General features: G+C 40.9%; 1 protein-coding gene across 1 annotated transcript; it reads left to right on the forward strand.

Moving 5' to 3' along the window:
- The first annotated feature begins 1,428 nt into the window (after positions 1-1,428).
- kdm2ab (lysine (K)-specific demethylase 2Ab) lies at positions 1,429-17,228 on the forward strand. Its single transcript, XM_047352940.1, has 23 exons — positions 1,429-1,639; positions 2,027-2,065; positions 3,664-3,802; positions 3,981-4,059; positions 4,145-4,191; positions 4,544-4,722; positions 4,958-5,064; positions 5,199-5,292; positions 6,170-6,323; positions 6,433-6,548; positions 7,245-7,371; positions 7,495-7,787; positions 7,904-7,981; positions 8,188-8,442; positions 8,726-8,854; positions 11,666-11,752; positions 11,917-12,138; positions 12,278-12,307; positions 12,438-13,465; positions 14,943-15,106; positions 15,196-15,342; positions 15,440-15,655; positions 15,732-17,228. Exons 2-23 carry the CDS (start codon positions 2,030-2,032, stop codon positions 15,911-15,913), a joined length of 3,909 nt encoding a protein of 1,302 aa, XP_047208896.1. The 5' UTR covers positions 1,429-1,639; positions 2,027-2,029; the 3' UTR covers positions 15,914-17,228.
- The last annotated feature ends 313 nt before the right edge of the window (positions 17,229-17,541 follow it).

The following is a 17,541-nucleotide window of genomic DNA, read 5'->3' on the forward strand; positions in this document are numbered from 1 at the left end:
CTGTAGTATTCTCATATGTTATCAGCTGGGGTTCCTGGTCCTCTGTTTCCAACCTCTTATTGATGTTCTCCCAAGATCCCTCTTTGAAACCCAGAAAATGTTCTGCTCCTCTCACAATTATTTTAATTTTTTCAGTTTTATGTTTGGCCTGGTCAGTGCAATTGATGACGTAAGCAATGAATAGTATAACTTTTTCTACCGATAACGCAATACTCTCCTCTGTTTGCAGTTTTTGAGGAATTTGTCTCTTTTTGTTCCACCTCTCTTATCTTTTGTCCTTTCACACTTTTGACTGCTTCTGCATAACTTGTGTTTTTGCTCATCTTAACATGTTGGATTTCCTTTGCTGTTTTCCTCACCTCACATCCTCCATATGTAACTCGATGTTGACCTCCGCAGTGACAACATTTTTCTTGCACTTCTTTACAGTCTTCTATCTTGTGATCTTCTCCACACTTTGCACACCTCTGCTTTCCTTTGCAAACTGCTGCTATGTGTCCATATCTCTGGCATTTGTAACATCTAAGTGGTGGAGGGATGTATGGTCTTACTTGGAAGCTCAAGAATCCTATTTTTATGTTTTCTGGCAAGATTGTTTCTGCAAATTCAGTCAGCACTGACAGACTTCTTATTCTTTCTCTGTTGACAGTTTTTGATCATCTCTTCAGCGAGTTCACATTTGCACCAGTAATGCTTCTTTTTATTTTGTCTAAATCTTCATCCTGAGGGATACCAAAAATCACTCCCCGGATTGATTTATTTTCTCTCTACAACCATTTTTTTTGCCTATGCTCTCTACATGTAAAGCCTTCATTTTTTGTTCGTTTTTACACGTCACTAATAAGTTTCTTAACACTTTCACCATTTCTACATCTCCTATTTTCTTTTTTATTTCTCTAGAAATCACCATCGGGCTTAGGTTATTGTGATCCTCCTCATTCCTTAATTTTAATATTATTTTAAATTCCTCCTTCAGTATTTTCCTTCTAACTATTCTCTCTTCATCCGAGCTGCTTCCTTCCAACTCTCGCTTGTTACCCTGACTTTCAAACATCCCTCCTTCCTCCTTTTTCCCACGTCCTCTTCCTCTCCCCCTACCTACCGGTGTCCATCCCTCAAAATCCATATCTTCCCCTTCTCCGACCTGTACTTCCATCCGAACCATTCACATACCAGTTTATGCCGTATTCCGTCGTTTCCAATATGAAAGCAAGTTTATCCAGTAAGTCAAAAGGAAGCTGGATGGTTCAATAACCCGAGTGCAACCCCGAGATCGCGTTAAACCATTCAGAAACCAAGTGATTCCAGAATGTTAATTTATTGTAATCTTTTTTTAAATAGCACCGCTGTGTCCAATGACAGCAGCTCATGCTAATACGGGGAAAGGGGCGGGGCTTAAGCATGATCCTTTTTGTGTGTGTGTGTGTGTGTGTGTGTGTGTGTGTTTTCTGACCAGCTGAAAATGGCGGCGGCCCGGACCGTCGACAGCTCCTAACTTTTGTCGCACAATAACAAACACCTCAAAAATACTGAGCTGTTTTCGCATAACATGGAGATAAACCTTATCCGGAGGCTTCAGACGCGTTAGTCGGGACAGATAACTTTCACCACACCGTCTGAGCGGAGTTAAAACGTAAAGGTAAGGGTGAAAAGCTCCCAACTGCCGTAGACGGGCTAACTAGAACTAGCTAGCTAGCATCAATTGTAGCCGACGAGCGGAGCTAGTTTGCCCTGTCAGCTGACGTGTGGTTATAGGTCCGCATATTGGCTCATTTATTTCCAATTAACACGTTGCTGCCTGTATCAGCCCTTACGAGAACGTAAAAGAAGAAGAATATTGTAATCGTTTCCAATCGTGTGATGCTAGCCTTAGCTCGCTGGCTAAAGCAATAGTAGCAGGCTAATATTAGCAGTTCATAGAGAACATTCTCAATATTGACGAAATAAATTGCAATTTAACAATGCGGCGCTCATTGAGCGTTTAGTTGGCATATTTCAGAGATTTAACCATATTCCTGTTTTGCAGACTATGGAGGATCCTCACACACGGTACAGCAAACGTCTGGTAAGTAACTTAGCCAAGCTGCTACCTGTCCCAAACACTCCCGTTGTGTTTATTATACGCCTAAGAACCATTTGTTGCCCTGCATATGTGTTTTTAACGGCATTCTTTTGGTAATTATGAAGCTCTTTACTGCGGTGTTTGAATGAAACGACCGGCATCTATTGTCCAACTGACTCCAGGCAGAAGCCTCTCTGTTTTGGTTGTAATGAACTTGTTTAAAGACCCTGGGTTCAAAAGAAGGTCAAGTTCACCATCTACCCTGATGGCGTTTGTTCAGCGACCTTGTTTAGCCTTTTTGCCACCGTTTCTCTTTCAGCTGTAATTCCACCTAGTCTGTATTCTTAGACCATTTTATTTGTTTTTGTTGTTTCTGGGGTAGGTAATCATTTTTTTTTATTTTTATGTATAGGTATATAGTTTATCACTTAATTTTCTGTTGGGCCACTGGTTTATGTTCAATGCTATATTGTAATTGAATAGTTCCTTTTCGGTTTGTTCCCTTGTAATTTTTATTTTTGCATAATTAAGCGGTTTGATTATGTTGCATATTAATATGTACTAAAACTAAGTTGCCCCTCATTCTTAAAGAAAATGTATGTTTAAATAGTTATTATTGCTTATTTGCTGTGAGAAAAGCATTGTGTTGTCTTTAGGAAGGGGGAAGTGTGCCTAATCCATCTGTCTGGACAAGCAGTGCTTCATGTGGGGCGGGGGGCTGAAGGGGGCAATGTGTAGAAGATTAACTCCTGCCATTGTATTATTGTAATTCTTTGTGTGCAACATGAAGTGATGCTGCAGCTGGTTGTATGAGTTTATGCAAATCTATTTGTTTTTTTGTAATCCATAAATATGATGGAAGGCTTGATTCTGTGGCTGATATGATTTAAACCCAGGTCATTGCTGCTTATATCTAAGACAGACCTGCTCCAGTGTCTCTTTATGGGTTATAAAAAAAGCCGGCAGTGTAGTGGGTATGCGACTAACAGATAGTCTTTGGCTGAACGTTTTTGGTAGAAATGCAGGATCAGTCTTGTCCTGGCAGATAGTGATTTTTGGTTTTTCTTTGAGGTATGACCTGCCTATTCAGATTTTGGCCAATTTCTTTTTAGAGGGCTGTAGCACAGTTTAAAGAAAATTGTGTGCTAAAGGTTTGCTGGCAGAGGTGGTAGTTTTGAACCTAATAAAAAAATGAAGGGCTTGAAAGCATATCCCCATTTGTGCATTAATGCGAATGTCCCTACCATTATCACTTTTTTTTTTCATTTAGAAAAAGAAGTTGGTTTAAAAAGATGCTGTTGGTTGATGCGTCAATAAAATGAACATTGTCTGAGTTCGTGATTTAGCTAAATTCAATGTAGGGAAGAAAAAAAAAAATCAAAATTTTCATAATTTCACCTGCTGATCAAAGGTGAATTTCTCATCCATCGTTGCGTTTCAGGTTTTTGCTCCACTTGACTGAAAAAGTTTTTCAACTGAGAGAATTTATAAAGAAAACTTCTCTTGCACCTCTCTGCAAACCAGGAGAAAATGCTGCCATCCTGGTTATTTTAGTTCCTCTGATCGCTTCTGTCTGATTTAAAATCCGTTTTTCTCCTCAGCGGACAGCTCCGCGAAGGCAGTACCAGGATGATGGAATCTCAGACGATGAGATTGAAGGCAAACGAACGTTTGACCTGGATGAGAAGTTGCAATGTGAGAGGTTTGGCAGTGATCTGATCAAACTCATGGAGGGTAAAGGTGAGACGCCCACATGTAAATGAAATAGATTTGTGGAAGGTGATTTTGACGAAAGAAAATCCTCTCATGATATGTAAAGGCAGTGCAATTATTTTGCAGGTGAAACCTAGTCTAGCTTTTTTTAAGTGTGTGACATCTGTTGAATATTTTGCTTTGCTCTTTTTCATCTTCTTGATAGATTTTACATATGAATACATACAGAGGGAAGGGCTCAGGGACCCCATTATTTTTAAGTTGACTGATGGGCTTGGTATACAGTAAGTCAAACGGCGTTTCTCTTTGAGCTCAAAATATCCTTTAAAAACATGTCGGAAAAATACTAAAGGATTCTCTTTCTTGCAGAATGCCAGACCCAGATTTTAGTGTGAGTGATGTCAAGTTATTTGTTGGTAAGTTCCTGATTTCCACAGTCTGTTAGTGTATTTAACAAATGTGTTTGTAACATTGTAATAACACATTTCTCCCAAAAAACACAATTTGAGCTTAATTTTCATGTTCTTTTTAGTTATCAAAATAAAAACTAAATGGTTCTATACAGGTAGTTTTTATTTACATATGTCATAAATATAATCACTGTTGCATTATTTTAGCTTAGCAGTTTATCTTTTACTGCCTAAAATGCCCTCTTTGTCAAAACTAAAGGCTTTACAGCACTGAAATAGCTGTTTTAATAAAAAGAACACCTATTTAGCTTCATTTATGGCTGTGTTAGTTGCTAAACCCTTGTTAACTCTCTTACAGGTAGTCGACGGATCGTAGATGTTATGGATGTGAATACCCAGAAGGGAATTGAAATGTCTATGGCTCAGTGGCGACGCTACTATGAGACGCCACCATCAGAAAGAGAAAAACTCTACAATGTGATCAGCCTGGAGTTCAGCCACACCAGGCTGGAGAATCTGGTCAAACGACCAGCATCAGTAAGGACCAAAATCATTTCACACCTTACAGTTTAGGTCTCTACACATATTTGCAATTTCATAATAAAGAAATTAAAATTTCTGCCATTTTTCGCTTTTTGAAGAGGTCAGGTCGACAATTGCTAGATTGCTTTTTATTTACAACCAGAAATTTTATCGGTTGTCAGTAGTAGATATAATTTACTCTGACATTTTGAAGTCATGTGTGTACCGTGTTCTTCTCTACCCTGTCCAGGTGGACCTCATTGATTGGGTGGACAACATGTGGCCCCGCCACCTCAAGGAGAGACAGAGGGACTCCACCAATGCAATCATAGACATGCATTATCCCAAAGTACAGAAGTGAGTAAACCAATGACTTAACATTTGATTTTCTACAGTTGAAGTGAACTGCAAGCATTCTTATACATTACTGTAAAATACATCATTTCAGCTCTTTGTATTTATTTTCTAAAACGGGCTGCTTTGTCCCCCAGGTACTGTCTCATGAGTGTGCAAGGCTGCTTCACTGACTTCCACATTGACTTTGGTGGAACTTCAGTCTGGTACCACATTCTGCGAGGTGCAAAGGTCAGTTTTGGCATCATGTTGTATGCAAAACCAGAGCTTTTGCAGTTTGGATCAGATGTATCCGATCATAATCCAACTTTTCCTCTTAACGTCATCGCTTGTCCCTTGTTAATTAAAATTAAAATGAAAACTTGTTCCATTTTGTAATCATTGCACTCCTATCCTTGTTGGACGTTTTTCCCACTGGCATCTTTTTGAGATGGAGCTTCTAGAGAAAGTTTTCATAAAGGCATTTGAGCTCCGAGAGATAACATACCGCTCTTGCCTCAACCCTATCAGTAGAATGTGTGAGAACCTCTATAAAGCTAAGGTTTTACCAGTTTTCTAAACTTCAACATTAAGGTGGAATGACATCAGCATTGATATCAAAGAAACGATTGTTGCTGCCTATCGATCTATAAAGTGTTGTAAGACCATTGCAAAGGAGTCAGAGTTCATCATTTTACTGTGAGAAATCTTGTTCATTAGTGGAAACAATTAATCTTCTCATAAGAAGACATCTTTCCGAGATCCAGCAGAATGGCTTAAATTTATTACTATAAGATCTGCCTAAACAAACTGAATCAAGTGATGCTTAGTTTTTACATCCAGGTTTGTGTTTTAATTCCATTTTCTTTCCAGTTGCTTGAATTTAACACTTGAACCAGTTAAACTAAAAGCTGCTCAAATTATTCTAATGCCTCTATACAGTAAAATACTTGAGTGGTGTGTGGCCTCATACATCCTCAATCACTCCTCAGCGATCTCTCTTTATTTAGTGAAAATAAAAGGGGCTTTGGAAGGTGGCCATGAATAAATTTAGCCTGGTGTTGAAATTCGACAGGATTTGAACTCTGTATTTATTATCTGTGAACATTTTTACCTTTGCTTCCTGCAGGTGTTTTGGCTGATTCCACCAACGTCTCAGAACCTGGGAATGTATGAGGACTGGGTTTTATCTGGAAAGCAGGGGGACATCTTCTTGGGAGACAAGTGTTACGACTGCCAGAGGATAGAGCTCCAACAGGGCAACACCTTCATAATCCCATCAGGTCTGTTACTCCAATAAACGCATTCATCTTTTGAAACTCCAAACACCTACCGTCTTCTGTCGATTGCACTTAATCGCCACATTTAGTTTGAGTGTTTTGTGTGGTGCAGGGTGGATCCATGCCGTATACACTCCAGAAGACACTTTAGTATTTGGAGGAAATTTTCTCCACAGCTTTAACATCCCCATGCAGCTCAACATCTACAACATTGAAGACCGCACACGGGTAAGAAGCAGCTCACATTATCAGATAAGGGTTTTTTTTTTTGGTTTTTTTTTATCATAATGCAAGGCAAAGTTAAAGTAGGGGTGTGTTTATTAAAAGATTACACAACTATGGCAAAAGAGTTATCTTGTGTATTCATATAAAGCTCATGATTCACATTTCAACCACGTGAAAGTCTTAAATCTTTAGTCGCAGTACTTGGTGTGTCTCGCTGAGTAAACCTCTGTACAGTTGTGTAATGTAAGACTTAAACTGCCAGGCAGGCAACAGGAGCTTGCATTCTTCAAACTGAAGAGGACGTCTGGTGCTGATAATAAGAGAACAACCGAAGAGATTCCTGCACACTCCGGCATCAAATATTTTCATCTTCGGAATACCTAAGAAGCGATCGTGTTTAACACCAGCAGACCAATAGCAGCAGTTGATATTGTCACATTAGCTTTTACTTGCTGTGAACATCATCGCACTCCTTAAACTCTGTTGGTCATGTGTTGGTGTTCTGCAGAGTCGGGAGATACAGATGGGAGTTTAAATGAGAATCTGGTCCTCAGTTGCATCACGAATGGCTAAATAAATGTGTAAAAATAAAAGTAGTGGATAGGGGAAATATGTGTTTTGTGCTTTATGGTCTCGATATGAGAGTCATTATATTGAATTGTTACTTTATGTGACCTGTTTGTTGGCATCATTCTTCAGGTGCCAGCGAAGTTTCGCTACCCGTTCTACTATGAGATGTGCTGGTATGTCCTGGAGAGATACCTCTTCTGTCTGACCAACAACTCCCACCTCACGCCGGAGTTCCAGAAATATTCTCTAGGCATCGGTAAGGAAGGATGAAAACAAATACCATTTTCCTATGTACTGTATATTTTGTTTTGAGTTTTCAAACTCCCACATGGAATCCGATGGAAACAACTCTGTCTTAAATGGATTTTTTATTTTTTAGGACTGACTCCGGCAGACCTCGGGGATAACAATCCCTCAATAAATGGCACCAATGGGGTTGACAATGAGGTTGAAGAACAGCGGAAGGAAGAAGAGGTCAAGGAAGAGGAAGGCCACGAAGAGCCAGGTCACGAAGGGCCTACAAACAAAGTTGTGACCCCTCGGCCTGTGCTGACCCCATTTGAACTGGAGGGACTGTGGAACCTTGTAGGGAAGCTGGAAGAGCTGCCGGCCCACAAAAAGTGTGTCCCCACAGGGATAAGAAATGCTGCAGCGCTGCTGGAGGACATGAGGGTGGGTAGCTGTTGCTTTTCCTTGTGTAGATGTTTCAGAATGTAATATCACTTTGAGTAAAAAAGACATCATATTTTTCTTCTTCCTCCATCCACCTGTTACCTTGTTGTGTCCAGGCTGTTTTACGGGAGTGTGCCAGTGACGATGTCAAACTAGCCTACACTGGAGAGCCAATCATCCGTTGGCCTAAGAGGGTGAGTACACATCTTTCTCAGCTGGTTGGAGACAGAGAGGAAGATAGTTCCCCAATTTTTGTACATGCAAATATTTTTAATAACTCATTTTGCAGAAGCGAATCAAAAGCCCTGTATGTTTGATATATAATGGTCAAACCCAATGCCTTTTTTCAGTTTTCCATACTAACATGTTCTTCCAACCATTTTCTGCTGGTGTCGTCTAGCCGTCATGGTACCAGCCCCCAACCCCCCCGCCACCTGTTATTTACCGTCCTCGTTTGGGGCCGTCTCTGCATAAATCTAAAAGGTCTACCAAACACACGTCCATTTCGGCTCTGAGGCGCAGACGGGTAAGATGCAAGCGATGCTCGGCATGCTGCAGGAAGGAGTGTGGGAAATGCCAGTACTGTCACGACATGAGAAAATTCGGTGGTCCTGGACGCATGAAAAAGAGCTGTGTCATGAGGCAGTGTCTCATGGTAAGACTACATGCAAATTGGTATGAAAATGGTATTAAAACGTATTAATGTCGCCAGTTTTCCTGTTTAAAAAGTTGAAATTCTGTGCCAGAGAATCTTGTTTCTGCTTTTTTGTGTGGAATATCAGAATAGTATCAAGAGATCCACCATCAAAATGGATATTTTTATCTTTAATAGAAAAAGACTCAACATTTTCTTTTATTTATTATTTTTACAGATTTTTTGTGATCTTCTGTATGAAATCAGATTATAATTGTTTTAATACTGTTTCCCCTTTTTCCAGCCTGCCTTGCCGAACACGGCCCGATGTGCTGTATGTGGAGAAGGGGAGTTTGATGAATCAGATCCCAGCACGTTCTCTTTAATGGAGTGCACTGCCTGTTCGCAAATTGTACATCGTCAGTGCGTCAAGGTGAGTCTATTTAAACTGATCCGTTTCAGTTTATCCCTTCATAGACTCAATTTAAATGAATGGAAGAAAAAAAATATATATTTTTTTCCCCCAGTTTGGTCTGCTGATCAAAGGCCAAAACTGATTGAGGAAAAAATGTTGAGCCTACTTATGTTGTGTGCAGATTTAAACAAATATTAAGACAAATAATGATTCATTTGTTTTTAACTCTCAGTACAGGGGTTTGAATTTGGCTGCTTATTCTGTTGCTTTATACATGCTTCCCTGTTTGTTGAAGTGGTTGTGTGTGTGCTGGCAGGGATCTGAGGTGTTTTTTAGATCTCTTACCAGTAATAACCAATCAGTACAAACCACATTCAGTAATCTTTCAGCCAGTTGACAAACCAGTACCGAATACATAACATTACAAGGGGTGTAACGGTACACGAATACATGCATGCAATATCGGGTACAGCCCTACGCCCCTACCAGACAGTGTTCTTTTGAAGCCGAATGTTTATGTGCACAGAACTACGGTTCATTGTGCAACTTTAAAAAGAGACACCGAAACAAAACAGTGTGGACTCCCTGCTATTATTAAGTCTACTTTTTAAAGCACAGCAAAGTTTCCCTATTTAGCTACAGTGATGATAGAGAAAGAAAGGACTGAGCCAAAGGTTTGACAGCGTTTTACAGCACTTGAATTACTCTGCTTTACTCTGCAACAAATTCAAGCCGAACGAACATAAACGCCATCGCTACAGGAGAAAAGTTTGCTAAGGTCAAAATCCTGCTCTCTGTAGTAGATTAAACCAGACTGAAATGCTGCACAGCAGCGGGTTTCTCTGTGAGGAGAGGTCACATCCCAACAGCTGAACTCTTGAGGTACATTCAGGGACAACTAGTTGTCTCCAAGGTGATTAAAACATTTTTATTCTTAAATATCAACACAGTCTTATTAAAAAATCCTAAATAACAACCCTGACTATTTTCAGGTGGCATTATTGTTATAATACAGGTCCTTCTCAAAAAATTAGCATATTGTGATAAAGTTCATTATTTTCCATAATGTAATGATGAAAATTTAACATTCATATATTTTAGTTTCATTGCACACTAACTGAAATATTTCAGGTCTTTTATTGTCTTAATACGGATGATTTTAGCATACAGCTCATGAAAACCCAAAATTCCTATCTCACAAAATTAGCATATCATTAAAAGGGTCTCTAAACGAGCTATGAACCTAATCATCTGAATCAACGAGTTAACTCTAGACACCTGCAAAAGATTCCTCAGGCCTTTAAAACTCCCAGCCTGGTTCATCACTCAAAACCCCAATCATGGGTAAGACTGCCGACCTGACTGCTGTCCAGAAGGCCACTATTGACACCCTCAAGCAAGAGGGTAAGACACAGAAAGACATTTCTGAACAAATAGGCTGTTCCCAGAGTGCTGTATCAAGGCACCTCAGTGGGAAGTCTGTGGGAAGGAAAAAGTGTGGCAGAAAACGCTGCACAATGAGAAGAGGTGACCGGACCCTGAGGAAGATTGTGGAGAAGGGCCGATTCCAGACCTTGGGGGACCTGCGGAAGCAGTGGACTGAGTCTGGAGTAGAAACATCCAGAGCCACCGTGTACAGGCGTGTGCAGGAAATGGGCTACAGGTACCGCATTCCCCAGACCTGGGCTACAGAGAAGCAGCACTGGACTGTTGCTCAGTGGTCCAAAGTACTTTTTTCGGATGAAAGCAAATTCTGCATGTCATTTGGAAATCAAGGTGCCAGAGTCTGGAGGAAGACTGGGGAGAAGGAAATGCCAAAATGCCAGAAGTCCAGTGTCAAGTACCCACAGTCAGTGATGGTCTGGGGTGCCGTGTCAGCTGCTGGTGTTGGTCCACTGTGTTTTATCAAGGGCAGGGTCAATGCAGCTAGCTATCAGGAGATTTTGGAGCACTTAATGCTTCCATCTGCTAAAAAGCTTTATGGAGATGAAGATTTCATTTTTCAGCACGACCTGGCACCTGCTCACAGTGCCAAAACCACTGGTAAATGGTTTACTGACCATGGTATCACTGTGCTCAATTGGCCTGCCAACTCTCCTGACCTGAACCCCATAGAGAATCTGTGGGATGTTGTGAAGAGAACGTTGAGAGACTCAAGACCCAACACTCTGGATGAGCTAAAGGCCGCTATCGAAGCATCCTGGGCCTCCATAAGACCTCAGCAGTGCCACAGGCTGATTGCCTCCATGCCACGCCGCATTGAAGCAGTCATTTCTGCAAAAGGATTCCCGACCAAGTATTGAGTGCATAACTGTACATGATTATTTGAAGGTTGACGTTTTTTGTATTAAAAACACTTTTCTTTTATTGGTCGGATGAAATATGCTAATTTTGTGAGATAGGAATTTTGGGTTTTCATGAGCTGTATGCCAAAATCATCCGTATTAAGACAATGAAAGACCTGAAATATTTCAGTTAGTGTGCAATGAATCTAAAATATATGAATGTTAAATTTTCATCATGACATTATGGAAAATAATGAACTTTATCACAATATGCTAATTTTTTGAGAAGGACCTGTATATCCGTGGGATTGGCTATACCTGCTTATCCTTTATGAATTGATAATATTCAAACTGAACCCCTATTCAGTTCTGAAACATAATAAAATCAAATAATTTTACAAATATGAAAAACTCTTTCTCCTGATCGAAGCACACCGAAAACGTACCAAACTGTGACTTTAAAAGCTAATCAGGTTGTAGTAATGCTTACATTCATTTCTTGGCCAGATTTGGTAGTTTTTGTGTCTGACCATCTTTGTTTCAGGAACCCAGTGAGGGGAAGATCAATAAGGACCTGCCCAGCTGCTGGGAGTGTCCCAAATGTTACCTTGGCAAAGACTCTGAATCAGAGGTACAAAATGACCACTTTCTTGTTCTTGGTTTAATTTGGCTCCTGTTCCTTTGTGTTTCACCCTATTAGAAACGTTTATTTTCATTTTTCAGCCAATAAAACACAACATGTGGTTGATCACATGTTTTTCTTGATTAACAAACTGATTAACCTCTCAACATCAGTCTTCCAGTGACGAGGAGAGTGAAGAGTCAGAGGGCTCCACGTTCATGCCGCATTCTAAACGTGCATATCAGGACGATGTTGGTGATGAAGGTCCGAGGCGAGGGAAACGCAGCAGACTGCCGGGCCGACAAACGGCACCGCCTCCTTCACAAAAACTTCTACTACAGCATCAACAGAGTTGCAAACGTGAAAGTGCACTGGACTACAGACTTAAGAAAAGGGTAGATATGATGCACTTGAAGAGCCATTAACTTTTAACATCTTACCTATTCAAAGAAGGTAGTAGAAAATTCTTACACTGTTTGCTTATAAGTTTTTATGATGTTTTCAGTGTTTGTTTTTTTTCAACTTTTCTTCCAGATAAAACTAGAGAGGAGCAAACTTTTAAGAGTAAGAAATATTTGCCGTTTCACCGTTCTGATTTTTGCACCTAAATAATTCTATACCTTTTTTGTTGCATTTAGATTTCACTGATTGGAATTAATGAAAATAAAATCTTCTCGTTGACCTTTTTCCATAGAAACAGTCGTCTTTAGATCGCTCTCCAAGGCTTCTGAGCTCCAGGCTACTGTCTCGCCTGCACTCTCCAGTCAGCAGACTGTCTCAGGGCCAAAGCCGAGCTTCTGCTTGGGCAAGTGGTTCATCTCACAGCAGCATTCTGGGAGGTAATGGACCATTTGGGCAGCAGAAGTCCTCCCACGGCCTGGTGCTTCACCCTAAAGGAGAGCCCCGCAGGGGTCATGGAAGAGGTGTGAGGCTGCGAGGTGGAGGAGCAGGGCGAGGTATCGGAGGTGGAGGGACGCATCATGAGCTGGAGGGCGACAGTGATGACAGCAGCAGCAGCAGCACCAGTAGCAGTGAGGACGAGGAGGAGGTCCAGGAGAGCGGTCTGAATAACGGGAGGGGAGGGGATAAAGAGAACCAGCCACAATCGAGGCGAGGACAACCAGCCACAGAACAGGATGAGTGTGGAAGTGGACTGGGCAACCAAAACGGTGGAGAGAAGGAGGATGAAGAGGAGGAGATGGATCATGACATTCCAAAAGGGGACAAAGATGGCTCGTATATTAAAGTGACACTTCAGAAGCCACCCAGAGCAAAACAGGACTCGTCAGCTATTGTTCCCAAATTAGAGGCTGTCACCCCTCCAACTGCCACTTCTACAATACACAACCAGAGCAAGCCCCTCGTCAGACCCCCTATTAGAAATCAAGGGCCTTGTCCTGATCGACACACAAACAGGGTCACACCTCCACGCACTCGCAGCAGACACACAGACTCTTATTCTTCCAACCCAGACAGACTGGAAGCATCAAAACCAACCAGACCAGCTAAATTAAGCAATGGGGCTTCCTCCTCTGCATCATCCGAGCTTCACCATCTCAGAGTCCCTCTCTCTGCCCTGCAGGAAGGAGGGGGTGAGGCAGACAGGGAGAGTGCAGGGAGCGGTCCGAGCTGTGAGAGGGAAGTTTGGGTCTCTGTCTTTCGCTACTTAAATCGAGCAGATTTATGTGTCTGTATGGCTGTCTGCAAGAACTGGTACAAGTGGTAAGACCTGTTCACTCATACTGGTTTATTTGGATGAACAATTGTCTCAATCTGATTAACAATTTTAGTTTCTGTAATGGCAGGTTTTCATTATAACTTTTTATGTCTTCTCACTCAAAGAAACAATAGAAAAACCCTTTCTTTTACTTTGTATACCAATCTGTTGTGTAAATATCAGAATCTTTGCAAATGAAAGTTTGCAGGCCTACAGAATGGTGCACACTGCATGAAACCATCGCGGCCATCTATATTGCGCCATGCCACCAGGAGTTCTCTTGGCTTTAGTTGACACGAACGTCACAATTAGGGTTTTATCCAACAGTGAGAAGCTAAGTATAAATCTGTTTGTGTCGGATTTAGGCAAGACTCTGCAGAATAAAGTGAATTTCACAGCCTCTGATTCTTACTTATCTAGTCAATAACTGATGAGCTAAGCTTTATTTAGCTCTTTCTAGTGTTTGATGATAAACAGAGACAACAAGACACAGTCTGAGTGTCTTCAGAGCATGTCTTTGTGGAGCAGGCTGTAAGAAAATTGACTCTGGGTCAATTCACCTTCTTTGTTCCCTCATTCTTTTCCCATGCGTTGCCTTTTTGTACACGTAAAAACACCATTATAAAACACCAGTGTGCTTCAACCAATGAATATCAGTTGATTTTTCTTGGTTGTTGCTTTTTTGATTTCTATAGATGACCATAAAAATACCTAAATTTCATGTTTGAATATAAATTGGTACTGTTTTCAGAAAACGCAGCACTGTTCAACACCTTGTTTCCATTGATTATGCATCCCTGTGTAATCCGGTTTACCATTAGGAAATATGACAGATTATGACCCCTGATCAAGTTACTTTGAGCGACTTGCTGTTGTTTGATATTTATAGGAGTCACATGGCCACGTTTTCTCACAATAGACCAGAAGTAGATTAATAGAAAACTAATTTAAATCATCGATGGTCAAAATGAGTATCAAACGCCCCGTTCCGTTGCAGAGGTCTTCCTTTCATTTCTAAAAACAAGCCTGTAACAAAACGACAAAAAACTGCAAAAGTTCAAATTGCACACAGATTGCCTTCAATGTGAAATGATACTTCAGCAAAAAAGTGCTGACATTCATGTTCAGATGGATTTTCTTTGACAGAAATGCTGAGCCGCAGCATCCTATGATTTTAAGAGTTGCTTTATTTATTTATTTTTTTCATTTAGAAATATTAAAAACAGTTAATGAGGAGTCAAATCTAAGAGACAAATATGTAAAATCTCAAAATATAAATATTGGCGCAGTGTGCTATTGGCCTAGTCACAGTCAACCAAGTTTGGGATTTTATTTTCGTACGATGCTCTTCAATTAATCTTTTTCTGGATTAGAACTTTAGTAATGAGACACTTATTTCTTTTGCAAGGATTGTGAGTCCTGTGTCTGAAATAAGGTAACTGAAAGAAATGTTTTTGTATTTACCGCCACGTTTCTCCGTAGGTGTTTAGATAAAAGGCTTTGGGCCCGGATTGACTTGAGCATCAAGCGCATTGTGACCCCTCAGGCCCTCACCGGCATCATAAAGAGACAGCCCGTCACACTCGACCTCTCTTGGACGAACATCTCCAAAAAACAGCTCAACTGGCTTATTGGCCGCCTGCCTGGTACTGCACAAGCTCATTGTTCTAGTCCTGATTTTTATTTTTTGCCAGTTCTATATGCAAACAAATATGAACTATTATCCATTTTGCAGGACTAAAGGATTTGATGCTGTCCGGTTGTTCCTGGTCGTCTATTTCAGCTCTCTGCTCCACTGGGTGTCCTCTGCTCCGCTCTCTGGACCTGCGAAATGCATATGGTGTCAAAGATGCACAGATCAGGGATTTAGTCATACCTCCAGGTAAGCAGCCTCAGATTGCAAGTATGGGTTACAATATCTGCTTGGTGATATTTTAATATAAATTTGATACAACTTTCTTTCATTTACTTTCCCCCAGGCTGTGACAACCGCAGCCAGCTGAGGAACATGCAGTGTTTGCGGCTTGCAGGTCTAGATATAGGCGACTCCACTCTGCGGCTGGTGATCCGCCACATGCCCTATTTAACAAAACTGGATCTCTCCCACTGCAACAGCCTCACCGACCACTCCATCAACCTGCTGACTGCGGTCGGCTCGTCCACCCGAAACACGCTGACAGAACTCAACCTAGGAGGTGAGCAATGTTCAGAAGGGACTAGGATCATGGTTTGCCTGTCACCATCGTTAACATTCGCGTTCATTTCTCTCAGGCTGCAGCAAACTGACAGACACGTGTTTGAAATATCTCCGCCGCTTGTCATGCATCTCTTTGCTGGACCTGCGAGGCTGTAAAGGAGTCTCCAGAAAGGCTTGTGAGGCCTTCATCTCCGAGCTGTCAGTCAACACACTCTACTGCCTATCAGACGAGAAACTGATCCAACGGATATCCTAGTCGCCTGCAGAGGGCGTGGACCTAATTAACAGGGAAAGTCGCATGCAGGAGGGGTGGGGTCTGAACTGCAGGGCATGCTTACTTCACTGGTGTTTGGTAAAGGTGGTTGTTTAAGCCAGATCAATACTTTTTTTTCTGTGTACCCACAGAGACGCTCAGGAGCATTTTTGCTGTTCATTCAATAAATAATTTTTTGGAAAGAGGATATAATTTTTCATTAACTGGAATGGGAGAATGATGACCTAGCTCAGTTTGACCTGTGGACGACCACCACCTCAACTAGTTTTTGTTTTGGGAAAAATACCAGTGTTGACCCCTATCACAGGCTCCTGCCTTTCAGAGTTAGATGAGCAAAGACTTGAGTTGCAACCTTGGGATATAAATAATTGATCTTTTGCGCTTGTCTAACATAAATTCCTATTTTCCTCGTGACAAAAATAAATCTGTTCGATTTCAACTACATTTGGGTGCTACTAGTGGATGTTTTTGTTCTTGTCAGGGTTACAATGTCAATGTTTGCTTTATGCACAGCAGCTTTGCTTGGAGATTTCTTTTCCTTTTTAAACTTAAAAGTAAACAGGTAAAAAAAAAAACATAAAAATCAGACTACTGGAATGGCCCGGCCCGTGTTTACCATTGTGCATTCAGCTTTTGTAATTAAGACATATTGCAACAGTACATCGGTGGTATACATTGTTGTAAAGCTGAAGAAGGTACAAAGACTGTGAGTAGGCAATCAACATAGCAACAAGACCTCACCCCGTGAAAAGGGCAGGTTGGGTTAAGTGTGGGGGTCAAGCCAAGGATAAGGTGTCGCATAAATGGTCCATTTCCAAACAGCAGTTCAACTTCAGGTGCTATTATTTTCAAACTCGTATTGCTTTGTTTTTTTTTGTACAGACATTTAAAGTAAAAATATCGTAGATGAAACTGCTCCCCACCTCTCTTTGTTACAATTTCGTTTTTTTATGGTTAAAAAAAGTTGTAGTCACTTTTGTTCACTTGTCTATGTCTGCGTGGAGATGTTGGAGTTTTTGCCCGTTTTCGTTCACTTCAAGTGTTGGAACTGAAACGAAGCTCTCTCTCCCCCCCCCCCCGGACTGCTCTCCTGTCCATATCTCTAAGAATGAATATAATTATATAAATATTTACTTTTGTGTAAATGTGTTGTTGTTTTTGTTTTTTTGTTTTGTTTTCTGCCTTTAGAGTATAAACAAAGATCCTGTAGCATTGTAATTATTTTCAGAAGCTTTTTTCACTTCATGTTATTTTTCAAGAAAAATAAAGAAAATCGACAATGATTGCTAAGTGTAAACGCCGACTACACCTTATTTCTAATATGTTTCAGATCAAACGGATTTTAATGGGACAAAGATAAACGGAGGAAATGCAAAATGCAGTTTTTAAACGTTTTCTTCTAAAAATATTTAAGCTACCCAAAGCAGCCTGACCTTATATGAGAACGTAATCACCCCCTGAACCGGATAACGGGGTTGTGCCACACTTGGTGCAATGAATCCTCTTCATAGCTCAATTTTGGCCCATTCTTATTTTAAAACCATTTGGCGGGTTTTCAGGTGTAATTGAGCAGCCTATTCATGGTATGCCATAAATAATTACGACAAGAT

Source organism: Girardinichthys multiradiatus, chromosome 23, assembly GCF_021462225.1.
Source record: "Girardinichthys multiradiatus isolate DD_20200921_A chromosome 23, DD_fGirMul_XY1, whole genome shotgun sequence".
NCBI classification, from domain to species: domain Eukaryota; kingdom Metazoa; phylum Chordata; class Actinopteri; order Cyprinodontiformes; family Goodeidae; genus Girardinichthys; species Girardinichthys multiradiatus.